At 38.1% G+C, this 18424-nt stretch overlaps 1 protein-coding gene across 1 annotated transcript in view; it reads left to right on the forward strand.

Moving 5' to 3' along the window:
* Positions 1 to 18424, forward strand: part of PARD3 (par-3 family cell polarity regulator) — a 716596-nt gene that overhangs the window by 408860 nt on the left and 289312 nt on the right. Inside the window, 2 exon segments of the mRNA XM_070728743.1 lie at positions 9568 to 9693; positions 11873 to 12249. Of these exon segments, the coding sequence (XP_070584844.1) occupies positions 9568 to 9693; positions 11873 to 12249 (503 nt within the window).

Consider the following 18424-nt stretch of genomic DNA (forward strand, 5'->3'; position numbering starts at 1 on the left):
GCTCCCTTAATTGGGACTCCTTTCTTGAAGGATGTGCCTATATCCTCTTGCACCAAGGATACTTCTCCACGGGTGGTGGGAGGGGGGGCTTCTTGTAGTGGGTGATTTGATTGTTAGAAATATAGAGAGATGGATTTTCTAGGAAGTGTTGACTTCGTGGTAATTTACCTGCCAGGTGCAAAGTTTGCAGACATCACAAGACATCTAGACAGGCTGATAGATAGTGCTGGGGTGGAGCTAACTGTTGTGGTACATGTTGGTACCAATGACATTGAGAAGGCTAAGTGGAGGGTCCTGGAAGCCAAATTTAGGTTGCTAGGTAGAAGATTAAAGTTCAGGATCCCAAGATTGCATTCTCAGAAATGCTACCTGTTCCACGCACAGGGCCAACTAGACAGGCAGAGCTCAGGGGCTTCAATGCATGGATGAGGCAGTGGTGTCGAGAGGAAGGGTTTAGATTCATTTTGACACACCTGTACAAAAGGGACAGGTTACACTTGAACCATAATGGAACCAGACTGCTGGCGATTAATATTAAAAAGGTTTCAGAGCAGCTTTTAAACTGATCCCTAGGGGCAAGTTGACAGGAGCTGGGCAGCTTCCAGTTCAAGAAGGTGCACTGCCAAATATGGAGGGTGGAAGTTATGCACATATTGATGAGTCAACAGGAAAACTAAATTGTAATAGTCAAGCAGAAGGACATGGTAGGCCATCTATGAATTCTATAGTCAAATTCTACAGTCAAAATCTACAGTCAAAGTTGAAAGTGCACCAGAAAATTACATATAAATGTCTGTACACAAATGCTAGAAGCCCTTGAGCAAAAATAGGGGAATTGGAATGCTTGGTAAAATAAAATAATATTGATATTATTGGCATAGCAGAAACCTGGTGGACAAATAAAAACCAACAGGACACAAGGATTCCAGGTTACAAACTGTATAGGATGGACAGAAAAAGGATAAATGGTGGTGGCGTGGAGTTAGAATCTCATGAACTTGAAATTCAAGAAAATTCAAACTCACCCACAGAAACATTGTGGATTAAAATCCCAGGACAGAAAACTAATATGACATTAGTGATCTGCTATTGCCCTCCCAACCAAACTCCTGAGGTAGATTGCTAATTGGAGAATGAATTTAAGGAAGCTTCAAAAAGAAATAGGGTAGTCATAATGGGCGACTTCAACTATTCCCCAATAGATTGGGTAAATTCTTGTTCTTCACATGAAAGAGATATAAGGTTCCTCAACATGTTAGCTGATTATTCCCGTGGAACCAACCAGGGAGAAGGGGAAATTGGACTTGGTTCTAACTAATGCACAGGATCTGGTTCATGATGTCTTTATAACTGAGCACATAGGAACCAGCAATCACAACACAATAGCCTTCAACTTAACCATGAAAGCAAATTGTCAGTGAAAACAAACACAGAGACTTTAAACTTCCACAGAGGGAATTTCACCAAAATGAGGAAAATAGTAAAGAAGAAACTAAAAGAAACAATTTTTAAAAAGTCAAATTCCTCCAAAATGCTTCGAATATATTACAACAGGTTCAGCAAAAATGCATTCCTAAAAGAAGAAAGAGGACTGGAAAGTCCAAGGAGACACCAGTATAGCTTACGGATGAGGTAAAGGAGGTTATGGGAAAAAAGAAAAACTCATTTAAGAAATGGAAGGTTCTTCCTACTGAGGAGAAAAGAAAGGATCACAAATTCTGGCAGACTAAATGCAAGGTAATTGTCAGGAAAGCCGAGAGAGATTTTGAGGAGCATATAGCAAAGAATATTAAAAATAATGACAAAAACTTTTTAAAGTATATCAGAAGCAGGAATCCAACCAGAAAAAACAGTTGGCCCACTCAATGACAATCGTCAGAAGGGGATAATCAGATAAGACAAGAAGATTGCTAAATGACTTCTTTGCCTTCTTTGCTGGACTCAATGGGCTTTGGCTGATTCAGTATGGCTCTGTGTCCTTCAGGATTGGGCAGCATAGAAGTCGAATGAATGAATGAATGAATGAATGAATGAATAAAGGAAGGAAGGACGGAAGGAAGGAAGGAAGGAAGGAATAAATAAATAAATAAATGTTCTTATATTCTTATAAGGCTGCAAAACAAAACCACTTTTTCAATAACCACTTAGATGGCATTATTTTCAACTAACACAGTAGTTAAGTGGCTTCCCTAAAATCTTTAATTCCCACCCTCCCGTCCATCCTAAGATCATATTCAGAGTTGCACAAAACCTTCTTTTTCTTCGTCTTCTACCTAATGGACATGATTGGACAGAAAGGAAGTTCAGTTGCAAGTTTGTAAATAACGCACAACAGATTTAACATATTCTTAAATTTAAGGTTAAGTGTATCATTCACGTGCATCTGAAAAGTTCATTGATTCTTCCATCAATGCCTTTTCACTAGCTTTATTAGTTTGATTATATAAATAAAATAAACTCTGCCACATATGCTAACATTCCTCTTGTATATTTAAATTGTAATCAGTGGTAAATCTGGAAATAATCAGCTAATGTATTATTGATGTTTCAAATTGCTTGCATTAATATGCACTGTTACTTTGAATATTTGAATGACCCGAACTATCACCCAGCTGTGTGAAGAAAGTAATGTGTCTTAATAACATTAGGCAGTGCTAATGCTCGATCTATAAGGAAGATTATTGTAGGTATATCAAAGTGTAGTTTTCCCTATTTATTGTACCTTATATATGCTGAAATAGATGTCTCTGACTAAAATTGAGCATAATTGAATTGAACAACACAGTCCATTTAATTTTTTTTAAAAAATCTTCCTCTTAAAATAAAATTACTTGTGCATAAAAGGCGACTTTAAAAAAAATAGAGCAATAAACATTTAAAATCAATTCAGATTCTACGTTCCTTGCTCTTTCTCCTCTCTCCTTTATATATTCATTTCTCCTCTTACAGTATAAGTTTACTTATACAATCCAATTCAATGTATATCTTTATATTTAGATAATAATACTGTACTATACTATACTATACTACACTACACTACACTACACTACACTGCACTGCACTGCACTGCACTGCACTGCACTGCACTACACTATACTATAATATACTATACTACACTATACTATACTATTTGGACCTTAGCACTGTTATACACCAAACGTATACTGTATTTGAAATTTATTGAACTCATTTGTTGTGTTCTTACAGACAGTTAAGCACCTAGCAATTTGATCAAGCTGATTGCTGTTTTTAACTTTGCTTTTAACTTTTATATTTTTAGTGACTTTGTCTTTTGGTTTATTCATGATTAAGGGCATTGTGCAAACTTTGAAAAGTGGGTTAATTCAGCAACTAAGTTGGACCCCCATTAACATAAGCTTGCATTGCATGCCAGCTACAATTTAGCCATATTGAAACCAGTGTGAAATTAAAACATTTCTTAGAAGTTTAATTAATTTAAAAGGAACTATGAGCATTTAATTTTGTCTGGCTCCAAGATAATATTTTTAAATGGAATAAATCTATAATTGGCAAATGTGGTGTAAAGTCTCTAAAAATATTAAGGAATAGTGCTGGAATAGTATAGAAATTTTATTTATTTTATTTATTGAAATTTATCAAACCAAAACGAGAAGAAAAACAAGAGAATACAAATGCAAGGAGAGTCTACGGAGAGGGGCGGCATACAAATCTAATAAATAATAATAATAAATAATACTTATGCACATCTCTTCTGCTGACCACTTAAGAATGAAGTAGGGTACATGGAAGTTAATTTATGACTGAAAATGTAAAAAAATGTAGCTAACTGAATCAGGTAGGATATTGCACTCTTTGACAACTTTATTACAGAAATCATATTTCTGTAACATGTCAGAGTGTAGAATGATTTACATTGAGTTTAAAGTAGTTGTTCGTGCACGTATTGTTGTGATTATAACAGAAAAATTCATTTACATCTAAAACATTACTACGTATAATTCTGTATGTAATACCTAGGTTTGACCGCAAACGAAACAGTTGTAAGATATCCAAACCTAGAATTTCAATCCTAATAGCATAAGGAATTCTATTGTGTACAGAAGATTGCAAGACTTTTTTTCTGAAGTACTTTTGAATCCGCTCAATTATACTAATGTCAGATATATAGTGGGGATTCAAAAAAGTTGAACAATGCTCTAAAATTGCTCTAGTATATGTTTTATAAGTTCTAATTAGCAATACAATGTTTTCACAATTCCAAAGAAAATGCATTTTTAGGAATGCTGTTATAGTGAGCTTTGGAGCATAAATCATCAGAGATAAGTACATCTAGGTCATCATCATCATCTCCTAGATCAGTGCCATCTAGTTTATACTTGACTCTGATTACGCTTACTGATATGTAAGATAGAGCATTTATTAATCAAAATTTGATGTTTTCAAATAGATGACCATTCAGATACCTAGTCGAGATCACTCTAAAACAACAGATTTATCTGTAGAATTGAATGAGTTCACATTATTTAAATAATTTAAGAGTAGAAAGATATATAATTTTGCTTGGAATGGCCCAGGACATTTTATTAGAATTCCTGGATACTGGCTACATTGAAAATTTAAAAATAGTTGGGGAGTTTAGGAATTATAGGTGTAACACATATGAAGGAAACCGAGTTCATGAGATTTGGTTGGTTTTTCCAGCAGAAGCATTTTCCTAAGTTTCTGCATTAAAACTTTGATGGTTGGTTTACAAAAGAGAAATGTATCTGAAATATCATTTATTTGACAAATACTCATAAAATTAGAAGAGACCAGTGAAATCCGACTCTTCTCAGGAGATTTGTTAATTGAAGCACCACTATCTGTTGAGTTTCTCCTGTTGGGTGAACACTTCAAGTGTTCTTCTTCTCCCTTAGTAATTAATACTGCTGTTAAAGCACTTTAAATTTTATTTGTTTAGTCAATTGAACTTGCTAGCAACTCAGATTTTGATTCTCAACTGCTGACATAGCATTTATAAACAGTAAGCAAAATAACTGATGAACATAAACACACAAACACACACACAGATACACAAAACTTGTGTGGCCTATCGGCCACTAGCCCCTCCGGAAGCCAAATCATATGAGGAAGAGGCATGGGAGTCAGGGCTAGTACCGTGTTTCCCCGAAAGTAAGACAGTGTCTTACTTTCTTTTTACCCCCAAAAGCCCCACTACGTCTTACTTTCGGGGTATGTCTTACATTGGAAAAAAATTGAAAGGGTCGCGTTCCCGAAGGCATCTACCCAGAGTCCAGAAGGGCAGCTGCGGGACAGGAGCCTCGTGAGCCCTTTTCCAAGTTCAACCTCAGGGCTCCAAGCGGCGTGCACGCGTGGAGCCGCAGACGCGTGTCGGGGAAGCGTGTGTCTGGAGGGGAGGAGCCGCTCTGCGCAGTTGGGCAGCCCCACCTGCCTGCCGGAAAGGAGGCGGGCGAAGGAGGGCGCAGCTCTGGCCGCTCGCCTCGGAGCCGGTCGGCCTCGCTGGCCGCTTGCAGCCAAGCCTCGGCAGGACTCGGTTGCTGGGACGAGCGCCTTTGCTGCAAGCCGCCGCCCGCTCGGCTCGCTTCAGACCAGCGCCGTCCTTCGCTTTGCCAAGCCGGGGAAGAGGCGGTGGCGCCGCGCCGCGGCGAAGGCGAGGGGTGCGCGGGGAGCTTGGAAGCGACGTCATCGGGCTCCCCCCCGGCAATACCCCCGTGTTTCCCCGAAAGTAAGACATATGTCTTACTTTCGGGGTACGGCTTATATTAGCCGACCCCCCTGAAACCCCCGATACGTCTTACAATCGGGGGTGTCTTACTATCGGGGAAACAGGGTATCAAGGCAGTGGGATAGCTCCAAGGGGAATGGAGCTGTCAGAGATGGAGCCTGGGCCATCTATCAACCCTCAGATGGAGACTCAACAGTCCAAGTTAGGAGGTGGCTGATGAAGAAGAGGAGAAACAACTGGGTCCAGTGCCTGATGCTCAGATATGCAGAAGGCAGAGGACAGGGGAGCAATGGAAATCTATGAGCTTATTTCTTGGGGTGGAAGAGCCATCACTGCTAAGCGAAGTTTTCCCCTAGCTCTGGGGGTAAAGGGCAGGTAGCAGAGATGAATAGGTGAGGCAGACAAGCAGACAACTATTCATCTCCCTTCTACACAGACTTGTTAGCTCTCTGTGTGTGTGTGTGAGAGAGAGAGAGAGAAAAGAGAAAGACTTTTTACTGGGGTTGTTGGCACTCCTAATAAGGGGAATATTTATTTAACTACAATGGGCTTCTCATGTTTGGGAGCCAGGTCAGAACATAACATCTAAGTAGAATCTGACTTTTATGTAACTTCCCCCCAGGGCATGGCTTCTTACTTGGCCTTGAGCCATTCAGAACTGGTCTGCAGAAGTAGTGGGCAAGAGCATGCCCACTTCTTGTACACAGCCCCATTTGCACAAGCAGCCAGCCAACATGGGTGTGCGTGCCCACTGCTTTTGGAAATGGATCTGTGTGCCCTTGTTCACCATTGACAAGGAACCATCTCCTCTCTCTTGCTAGGCTGGCCAGGCTGCAAAGCCGGAAAGGTTTTCTTAGATCATAATTCTCAAATCCATTATTTTCAGAATGGAAAAAAAATCCGCACACCAAAAAAATCTAAAGTGACATGTGGTATATATTAGGATCCAAGTAACATGTTATAAAAATGAACAAATGGAAATGTGTCTCGCATACAGTAATTCTATCAACACCTCACTGCCGCAACAAACTGGGTTGTGCAGCAATTTCAATTAGAAGGCAAATGGTGCTTCAAAGTGTGCCAGCTGCAAGTGCTATGGCCCCAAATGCTTCAATCAATGTTGCCTTTTACCGGAATGGCATGCAGTTGTCCAATCCTGCTGCATGATCCTAGGAAAATAATAATAATGGTGTATTTATGGAGTTGCAGGCATGCACTCTGGATTGTGTTCCTATGTGCTCTAAAGATTCTTTCTGCTTACAAATTAAAATCCCAAAGGTGTTTTTTCAAGGGGCAACTGGACTTTCTGTATTTTTAATTTAATTTAATTTATTTTATTTACCTTATTTTATTTATTTATTTGTTTGTTTGTCAAAATATGTACAGGATAACAGGTATGGCACAAACATAAACAAAAGCAAAGTAGGTATAGGTAAATTTGAACAATAGGACAGTAGGACAAGGATGTTAGGCACAATGGTGCGCTTATGCATGCCTCCTACAGACCTCTTAGGAATGGGGTGAGGTCGACAATAGCCTGATTGCTGTTGCTGAAGTCGTATTTTCTGCAGTTGAATTTTGAACGGCTTACATTGAATTTGAATCTATTGTGTGCGTGTGTATTGTTGTGGTTGAATCTTGACAGGTAGGGTATTGTGGCAGATGATTTTATGAACTACGTTTAGATAAAATTGAAGGCGATGTAGCTCTAAGTTATTTAAGCCCAAAATTTCAAGTAATAAGGTATTCTGTTGCGGGCAGAGGAGTGGAGAACTCTTCTTGTGAAATATTTCTGGATTCTTTCAATTGTATTAATGTCCAGTATGCAGTGTGGGTTCCAGACAGGTGAGCTGTATTCTAGGATTGGTCTGGCAAATGTTTGGGTTAGCAATTTAATATTGCCAGAGAAGAAGCTATGCAAGATTAGGTTAGCAACACTTAGTACCTTTTTGGCAATGTTGTTACAATGGGCTCTTTGAAGATGTTTCACTTCTCATCCAAGAACAGCACTGCTTCAGCTCTGACTAGATAATGGGGAATGGAAGGATTTATACTCCTTGCAGACAGCTGGTCATTTGCATTCTTTTAGAGAGTAGTTGAGATCACCAGGAGGTTTGTCTTTGTCATCGGGATCACTTGAGTAGTGCAAGTGGGTGTGTAGCCTTCTTGGAATTGCTGAAAAGACTGTGTTGTAGATTGATGCTGTTGTATCCTTCCCCCACTGTTGAGAGAGTCAAAGTTTTATTAATTCAATCAGGTACTTTATTTATTTATTTATTTATTTATTTATTTATTCATTCATTCATTCATTCATTCATTCATTCATTCATTTATTAGATTTGTATGCCGCCCCTTTCCGTAGACTCGGAGCGGCTCACACTTGAAAAGTGTTGATGGTTCTATCATCACAGATGCACAAATATTGTTTCCAAGCCTATCTTGTTTCCAAGCCTAAGCATATGTCAAGGTCAGGCTGTTGTTTTTGGCCATCCCTATAATTTCATTTTCTCTGAATCCTTCTTAAAATGTGGTGAGTTCTCCAGAATCAGGCTCATTCGTCAAAATGGACCTGTCTACTGTGGAATATACTAGAATGCTAACTTCCTGTAGCATGGAATGTTCAGTGCAGTTGATGCAGATTAGCAATGCATTTGTCTTTTTAGAACAGCTAATCAAATTTCTTTTCAAAAATCCCATTGAAAAACCATGTCTTTCCCATCCTTTACCTATGTTCTTGTTTCTTAATGAGCTATAATTTATTCTATTAAATATACACTGCTCCGAAAAATAAAGGGGACACTTATATATACTGTAACAGTTATACACAATATAACTCCAAGTATATCAAACTTCTGTGAAATCAAATTGTCCACTTAGGAAGCAACACTGATTGACAATCAATTTCACATGCTGTTGTGCACAATCAACTTTGTACAGAACAAAGTATTCAGTGAGAATATTTCATTCATTCAGATCTAGGATGTGTTATTTGAGTTTATTTTTTATTTTTTTGAGCAGTATATTTTTTTAAATTTTCTGTCAATGTCTTCTACAGTATTAGCTGTCTCATCTGCCTTTACAATTTTCTAAATATTTTCTGCCCTTGTATTCAGCTATCCAATGCTTAATGCTACATCAAGATTCTAAATCCAAATATAGATCTGCTGTTGTCTGATTACTTACTATTGTAATCAGAATATTATGGAACCATTTATTGAACTCTTTACTCAAGTCAAAATATATCATACTCAAAGCATTGTTTTAATTGAGAAAAAAGTTATCTAAAGTAAAAAAAAGTTCTCAAAATGTTTACAGATTGATTGATTAATGATCCATTCTGTTATCCTTCCTTGTATTGTAGTCGATTACCTTGGTTGTTTTCTCCTGGTTGAAAATAATGTACCTGATACATCTTCTACTCTTCAGGAGTTCTCAATAATTTAGGCATCTCTTCTGATATGACTAGGAAGAAGGGAAATGAAATTAAGAATACTTTTTTTCATTTATGTAACCCGTAATTTAATGCACAGAAGCCATAGAAATGATTACTGATAGCACCTATGCATTTTTTATACATGCTACAAATCATTTCACTGGTTTTCTGCTGATAGACCTTTTGCACTCATCATGTAAAATATCTACTGTACTGTTAATTTATGGTAATCGCTTTGAACTATGATCTGAGACTGCTGATTTTAAAGGATAGTTTAAAGGATTTCAAAGGCAACATTTTAACATTAGGATGAAGCACTGTATAGTCTTTTTTTTTTTTTTTGCAAAATCTGTAGTGTACCTTAAAAGCAATTGTCTGTCTAATAATAGATTATGTTTTGTTCCAGAACTTTAGGTCTATTGGTGAAGAGACTGGAGAAAGGAGGTAAAGCAGAACAGGAAAATCTCTTTCATGAAAATGACTGTATTGTCAAAATTAACGATGGGGACCTTCGAAATAGAAGATTTGAGCAGTAAGTGCATAATATTTATCCGTGTGTCATGTTTGTGTTTTTCTTGACCTCGAACTCCAAGCTAGAAGCAATTTATAAAGGCAAAACAATTTTCTATAAGGCTTTGTTTTCACTGGCATGGTTGTTATCTCCAGTGAATCAACCTGTAAATAGGAAAAGGAAAGCATTGTGTTGGTTAATCATTATCTCTACTTGTTAAAGAAAATATGCAATTTTGTATTCAAAATATACTGATGCATATCTAGTAAATGCCATAGTCAGTAAAACTATAGAATAGGATGCGAGTTCAGAAGAGCATTGCTAATTCACAGGAACCAACATTTGCCCCCAACCCTGGTAAAATGTTATAGTTGGCATGGATATTTTAATGAAAATAAATGTAAAGGGAAGATGCATAGCTTTTATCATCTGAGCATTTATTATTTAATGCACACTTTTAAAAGAAGAAACAATACTAGAATTGTTTTTGTGTGATAAGATTATGTTGCAAAGCAAACTAAACAATAACCTTTCTTATAAGGATAGATATAGAAGCTGCCCTCACTCCAACAGCTTTTTTTGTGTTCTAGAATTTTTTCAAATATAGAACATATGTATTATAAAACAGAGAAGTCTAGTTTGAATTCAAAAATATTTCATGAGTACAGTATTCTGAATTGTTGTGCAAATTAGTGGTTATTTTTGCACATTTATTGTGCAATAATGCTAGTATGTATGTATGTATGTATGTAGACAGGCAGGCAGACAGATAGATGGAACAGAGAAGGACAGAGAGAGAGTGTGTTTACTGTTCTGGCCTATGCTAAAATCTTGAGTTGATCTGTTGATCTCTGCTCCACATACTATTTTTCAATTAGATGAGATCCACAATCTTCTGGAAGAAAAAAGTGAATTAGATGTAGAGGATTATTTAATATTACATTCTAATCACCATTGCATCCAGAATTATGTCACTAAATACAACTGATTCAGAATCATTGAAATAATAGAAAAACCATCTTATATGGCTTGTGATTCTGAGTAAACTGAAAATAGGAGCTTTACAGTTTAATATGTTATTTTGAAATATACTAGATGGACATCATGCAGAGTAACTCCATATGTTTGTTGATTTTGTATTACAAAACAGTTTTTTGTATTAAATATCTTGGTGAGAAAAATTGTCAAAATTGCAGTCTTATGTTTTTTTTTTTTAACATTACAACCAGAATCTCAAAAACTATAACACAGTTATTTTAACTACCATATTTTTGGGAGTATAAGACACACCTTAATTTTTGGGGAGGAAAATAGGCAAAAAATCTGCTTACCAGATAGTCATCTGGCTAACATCCTTAGTCTGATCAGTTTCAACACATTATTTTATCCCCTGGTTAGGGCTTTAAAACCTTATTTGGAGTGAGTAACAATGAAAGACCTTGCAAGACCTTGTATTCTGAATCAGTTGTAAGAGCTGGGAACGTGGTTAGCACCTGGTTAGGGCTGGAAATAAACATTTGGAGCAAGTTAGAGCAATGAAAAAAAAAACTGCAAAGGCTTAGGGTTGGAAAATATTCTTAGCAAAGAGTAGCAATAGAGTAGAATTCTTTATTAGCCAAGTGTGATTAGACACACAAGGAATTTGTCTTAGTGCTCTCATATGAAAGATCTTGCAAGCCTGTAAGAACTGGGAACATTGTTAGCACCTGGTTAAGGCTGGAAAGAAACTTACTTGGAGCAAGTTAGAGTAATGAAAAAAACTCTGCAAAGACTTAGAGCTTGGAAAACATTTTTCATAGACAGTAACAATGAAATAATCTGCCAGATAAGAGCTGGGAAGATCATTAGCACCTAGTTAGGGCTGGGGAAAAAGGCTTTGAAAAAAAGCTGCATTCAAAGTATAAGACACACCTAAATTTTCAGCCTCCTTTAAGGAGGAAAAAGGTGCATCTTATACTCCAAAAATACAGTAATAGGAACAGGAAAACTTTAAAAAAATAGACCTAAGAAAAACATAGTTGAGAAACAAAAGGCATTTGTCAACATATCATTCCAAGAAATATCTTCTTGAGTTTACAGTTCAGTTAGAACAATATGTCTGTCATTTCATAATGGCTAATTAACATCAGTAATTATGCTTGTAATATCTACTAGTCTGCCAGTCTTAATTTGTTAATTTTCCATTCATTTTAAAACCTAGAGCACAGCATATGTTCCGTCAAGCCATGCGTACACCCATCATTTGGTTCCATGTGGTTCCCGCTGCAAGAAAACAACAATATATAAAGCTGTCTCAAAACGAAAAGAATGCTTTCCATCCCAGCCGTTTTAGTCCTGATTCCCAGTATCAAGACAGTAAGGGTATCGACCACTCTGGACTTCATACGTTACAAAAAATACCCCAAATGACCAATCAAGGTGATGCATTGGACTCTTACTCGCAACTACCTCATAATGTGAATTCAGGAAAACCACCTTTGGGTCTGTCATCAACGTCACAGAAAATTCATACAGCTTTGAACTCTGGCTATAATACCAAAAGGATAGGGAAGCGTCTTAAAATACAGTTAAGGAAAGGTAAGTTTACTGTTTCTGTACTTACATTTATGGGATGATAAACTTAGGATCCAGAATTTCCCAATAGAGGAAAGTTGAAAATGGTCAATTTTCTAACTGCCCTAAACAAGATATGAAAGGAAGATTTCCTATCAACCTAGGAAGGGCAAAATAAATAGTGAATTAAGAGGATGTAAGAAGAGATTGCAACTTCCGCTGGTCAGCCGTAATTAGCTATTTAGTAGTTTCTACTTTGGCAATATTAATAGATTACTTACCAGCTGAACTGTGTTGGTTGACTGGAACATTTCAACCATGTTCAAGTGCCATTTCATGCAGTAAAAAGGCTTTTTTGCATAGCTGTCACCAGTGGCTTTTATTATGCTTTAATTGTGATCTAAAGATCATAGTATTCTTTTTCTCCAAACTATTCTTTTTTCTTGGGAGCAACGAGGTTGCTTTTTTCTAGTTTCTGAATATTAAACTCAACAAACTTAACTGATACAAAATTGAATTGTATATGTGTATTTGCATGTGTATGTTCATACATGTACAGTCATACCTCGGAAGTTCGGGTTTGGCGTTCGGCTTCAGGAGGCTGCTGGGAAGCTCCCCGGCTGTTTTAAAAGGTTACAGCTGGGCTGGGGCACTTCCCAGCAGCCTCCCGAACCCCGAACCCGGAAGTTTGGCAAAAGTTTGGGGTTCGGGAGGCTGCTGGGAAGCCCCCCAGCCCGGCTGTCACCTTTTAAAACAGCCGGGCGACTTCCCAGCAGCCTCCCAAAGCTGAACGTCAAAACCAAACTTCCGCGTTCGGCGTTCGGAGGCTGCTGGGAAGCCCCCCGGCTGTTTTAAAAGGTGACAGCTGGGCTGGGGGGGCTTCCCAACAGCCTCCCGAACCCCGAACACAGAAGTTCGGCAAAAGTTTGGGGTTCGGGAGGCTGCTGGGAAGCCCCCCAGCCTGACTGTCACCTTTGAAAACAGCCGGGCGGCTTCCCAGCAGCCTCCCGAAGCCGAACGCCAAACCTGAACTTCCGGGTTCGGCATTCAGAGGCTGCTGGGAAGCCCCGCCACCCGGCTGTCACCTTTTAAAACAGCCAGAGGGCTTCCCAGCAGCCTCCCGAACGCTGAACCCGGAAGTTCGGGTTTGGTGTTCGTAACACGAAAAAAGTTCGTAAGAAGAGGCAAATTTTTTCTGAACCCCGGGTTCGTATCTCGAGTTGTTCGTAAGACGAGGGGTTCGTATCTTGAGGTACCACTGTACATACATACATATTTATATACATACGTAAGTATATATTGCTATTGATTGGGTGCAAAATTACTTACGGTCACCAGTTTAAGATGATATCCTTGTGGTTGGAGAAGCATTATTCCTAACTGAATGAATAATCCTGTGGTTACAATTATAAATTTAGTTACTATGGAGATAAAGAGAAAATCAATTTAAACACTGCAGGGACATTGTGCAGGCTTCTGATTTTCAATAATTGAAATCCCAATCTTGTAATTTATATAATTACTACAGAAATTTAAACTTAGTAATGGACTAAACACAATTTACATCTCTTGAGAATACATGCCTGTAGTACAAATAGATGTGGAACAGTGTGAGACTTCATTATTGTATTACATTAAATGAGGCCAGTCTTTGAAGACGGCAATAGTCAATTTAGACCTAGTTACTAAACTAACTAGGGCCAGTCTTAATAAAAACATGCCATATTTGAAGAAACCACAGTGCTGATTATCAATTATGGATATTGTTCTAATAGCTGATTGATGTATCTCATAATCTTTTGTGATATATATGATTTAATATATATCAATGCTTATATCTACCATATATTATGATACCAACAAAGACCTTTTTTCTGGTGCTTGTTTTCTGAATTAGATGGGTGGAACCATGGCAAAGTGTTTGCAAACTAAATGTCATCTCCAGATATACACAGTACTTACCTTTGTAACTTTTATATCCGTTCGTTACATTGTTTCTTTACTGAATTGCCCCAAGGTTTTGTTATAAGAGCCTGAAAATTCATGCTCAATTCTGTTTCCAGTCAATTTAATTTTACTAAACTTTAATTCACACAATTTGTACAGAATCAGTTGTATGTAACCTTTAAATTAAAGAGCTGTAATGCCAATTTATATATTCCTTTTAGCTCTGTTGAAGAGTCCCCTAATGCAAGTCTGTTCAAATATTGTACCTGGTGTTGCAATTGAAAGAACCACTCATTCATCAGTTCATTCATTCTTTCATTCAATTGAAACAAATAAAATGTTAAGAAGTTGTGATATTTATGTAGTTACTTACCAAGCACTTCTAAATTATATTAAAGTAACAAAATTATATTTACCATCCCCAAGGAATGTCACAACTTTTGAGCACCCTTAATATTGAGCAATTCTGCATGCTTCTGTGCATTCAGTTGCAACTATTTTAAACAAAATCCATAGTACATATGGACCGTGGGCTGCTTGCAACCCTACCAAGCAGCTCTGTGTGGCCCACTGGTTTTTCCTTTTTAAAAAAGTCAATATATTCACCAACATTGCCCTGAAATCTGTCTTGCTGATTGTCTCCAATGCCTCCAACTGTTGCTGCTTTTGTAGCCATTAAACAGTTGATTGGTATCCCAGATATTTCTTTGTGGCTGGGAGGGATTTTTCATTGATCAGGCCATTTCTCTCCTATATGTTGTGCAGGCCTGATTTAGAACATAACTGCAGAGTTGTATATTATACAACATAGCAATCAGAATGTGGATTGCAAATAAATACTTTCACTTTTATAACAGCTGGCCCCCTTCAACAGAGCTAAACTTTATTCTTGGTAGAAATTTCCTTGTTTTTGTATGTATGTATTTTTATGTGGAGGAGGGAGGAAGGGAGGGGAGAGAGAGAGAGAGTTGTCATCTTGAAATTCTTGTCATATTTAATCATTCAATTTTGAATTGTGATAAAAATGGAGAAGCAAAATACAGTGATATCTTGTCTTACAAACTTAATTGGTTCCGGGATGAGGTTCTTAAGGTGAAAAGTTTGTAAGGCGAAACAATGTTTCCCATAGGAATTAATGGAAAAGTGATTAATGCGTGCAAGCCCAAAATTCACCCCTTTTGCCAGCTGAGGCACCCGTTTTTGCACTGCTGGGATTCCCCTGAGGCTCCCCTCCATGGGAAACCCCACCTCTGGACTTCTGTGTTTTTGTGATGCTGCAGGGGAATCCCAGCAGTGGAATCCCTGCATCGCAATAATGAGCGCTTTTCTGGCAACGGAAGTCTGTAGGTGGGGTTTCCCAGCAAAGGGAGCATCAGTGAAATCGCAGCATTGCAAAAACACCGAAGTCCTCGAATCCCCACCTCTGGACCTCTGTGTTTTTGCGATGCTGCGATTTCACTGAGGCTCCCCTCACTGGGAAACCCCACCTCCGGACTTCCGTTGCCAGCAAAGTGCCCATTTTTGCGCTGTTGGATTCCCCTGCTGGGATTCTCCTGCAGCATCACAAAAACATGGAAGTCTGGAAGTGGGGTTTCCCATGGAGGGGAGCCTCAGGGGAATCCCAGCAGTGCAAAAATGGGTGCTTCGCTGGCAACAGAAGTCCGGAGGCAGGGCATCCCAGTGGCGGCGGTGGGTTTGTAAGGTGAAAATAGTTTGTAAGAAGAGGCAAAAAAATCTTAAACCCCGGGTTTGTATCTCGAAAAGTTTGTATGACGAGGCGTTTGTAAGACCAGGTATCACTGTATTCTTAGTATACTGTACAAGAGTTCTTGTTAAAATCTCTGTTTCTGCAAGCTGTAGAAGCTGTACTGCCTAAAATGGCAAAATGGGATACTCTTGCAGTAATTGTGCTTACTTCCATTATAATTTCTTAATATTTATTGCCATTTTGGCATTTTCAAATAACCTGATCTTTCATAGGAATTAGTTATTTAATAAAGTTAGAAGAGAAGGTCAGTAATATGCTTCTGTCAATGGAGAATGTTTGTTGGCTTTTTCTAAATGAAAATTGATATCTATTTATCTTTTGTTAAAGGTCGGGGCTTGAACGTCTAGAATACAGATTTAGCAATTATTGGTGATGTTCTAATATGACTGGGATTTTGCAGTTCTGCCAATCTTTGTAGCTCATATAATCTAAGGTCAATTCTTAAAGACACTTCCACGAGTTCAATGCTTTCCTTATATAGTACAGTGTTGAACCCATACATCTTAAAACATCACACATGAAGTGGATTGAGACTGATGTTAAAATGGGTCCGTGTCAATCATTTTGAATGGCATTGTGAACACTGACATAACATAAAACACAGTATGAAAAAGAAATAGATGTGAGGGATGGAGAAACATGGTGGACAATGCAATAGAAGCAAAAAGTGTACTTTCAGCTACATTTGGTTCTTCAAAATTGCAAGAGTTTTTGGAAATGTATTGATATATTATTTATTTCATTCTCTACATTTATTACAACCACCCACTCCAGCAGATTCATTATTTGTTAGTGAACAAGTAGACATAATTATATCTCTGATGTTTGCATAGTTAAAATTTCATATACTGTACCAGATAACTTTTTAGAATTAGTTTCATAGAAACATAGAAGTCTGACGGCAGAAAAAGACCTCATGGTCCATCTAGTCTGCCCTTATACTATTTTCTGTATTTTATCTTAGGATGGATATATGTTTATCCCAGGCATGTTTAAATTCAGTTACTGTGGATTTATCTACCACATCTGCTGGAAGTTTGTTCCAAGGATCTACTACTCTTTCAGTAAAATAATATTTTCTCATGTTGCTTTTGATCTTTCCCCCAACTAACTTCAGATTGTGTCCCATTGTTCTTGTGTTCACTTTCCTATTAAAAACACTTCCCTCCTGGACCTTATTTAACCCTTTAATATATTTAAATGTTTCGATCATGTCCCCCCTTTTCCTTCTGTCCTCCAGACTATACAGATTGAGTTCATTAAGTCTTTCCTGATACGTTTTATGCTTAAGACCTTCCACCATTCTTGTAGCCCGTCTTTGGACCCGTTCAATTTTGTCAATATCTTTTTGTAGGTGAGGTCTCCAGAACTGAACACAGTATTCCAAATGTGGTCTCACCAGCATTCTATATAGTGGGATCATAATCTCCCTCTTCCTGCTTGTTATACCTCTAGCTATGCAGCCAAGCATCCTACTTGCTTTCCCTACCGCCTGACTGCACTGTTCACCCATTTTGAGACTGTCAGAAATCACTACCCCTAAATCCTTTTCTTTTGAAGTATTTGCCAACAGTGAACTGCCAATACAATACTCAGATTGAGGATTCCTTTTCCCCAAGTGCATTATTTTACATTTGGAAACATTAAACTGCAGTTTCCATTGCTTAGACCATTTATCTAGTAAAGCTAAATCATTTACCATATTACAGACGCCTCCAGGAATATCAACCCTATTGCACACTTTAGAGTCATCGGCAAATAGGCAAACCTTCCCTACCAAACCTTCCCCTATGTCACTCACAAATATATTAAAAAGAATAGGACCCAGAACAGATCCTTGTGGCACACCGCTTGTAACCTGACTCTGCTCAGAATACTCGCCATTAACAATAACTCTCTGATGTCTACGCTTCAGCCAGCTGCAAATCCATTGAACTATCCAGGGATTAAGTCCAATCTTCACTAATTTATCTATCAGCTCTTTATGTGGAACCGTATCAAAGGCTTTGCTGAAGTCCAGGTAGGCAATATCCACGGCACCACCTTCATCCAACACCTTTGTGACATAGTCAAAGAAATCAATGAGATTAGTCTGACATGATTTGCCTTCAGTAAAGCCATGCTGATTTGGGTCTAATAAGTTATTGTTTTTTAGGTGCTGATTTATCCTCTTTTTGAGTAGAGTCTCCATCATTTTAACTACAACTGATGTCAAGCTAACTGGCCTGTAGTTACCAGCTTCTTCTCTACTGCCCTTCTTGTGAATAGGCACAACACTGGCCATTCTCCAATCCTCAGGAACTTCTCCTGTTAACAAGGATTGGTTAAACAAATCAGTCAGGGGGTAGCAATGACAGATCTGAGTTCTTTAAGAACTCTGGGGTGGATGCCATCTGGACCCATTGCCTTATTTATCTTTAATCGTTCAAGTTCTTCTAAGACATCGGCTTCTAAGATCACTGGAGCTGAATCCGTACAGCTGGA

This window comes from Erythrolamprus reginae, chromosome Z (genome assembly GCF_031021105.1).
Source record: "Erythrolamprus reginae isolate rEryReg1 chromosome Z, rEryReg1.hap1, whole genome shotgun sequence".
Taxonomy (NCBI): domain Eukaryota; kingdom Metazoa; phylum Chordata; class Lepidosauria; order Squamata; family Dipsadidae; genus Erythrolamprus; species Erythrolamprus reginae.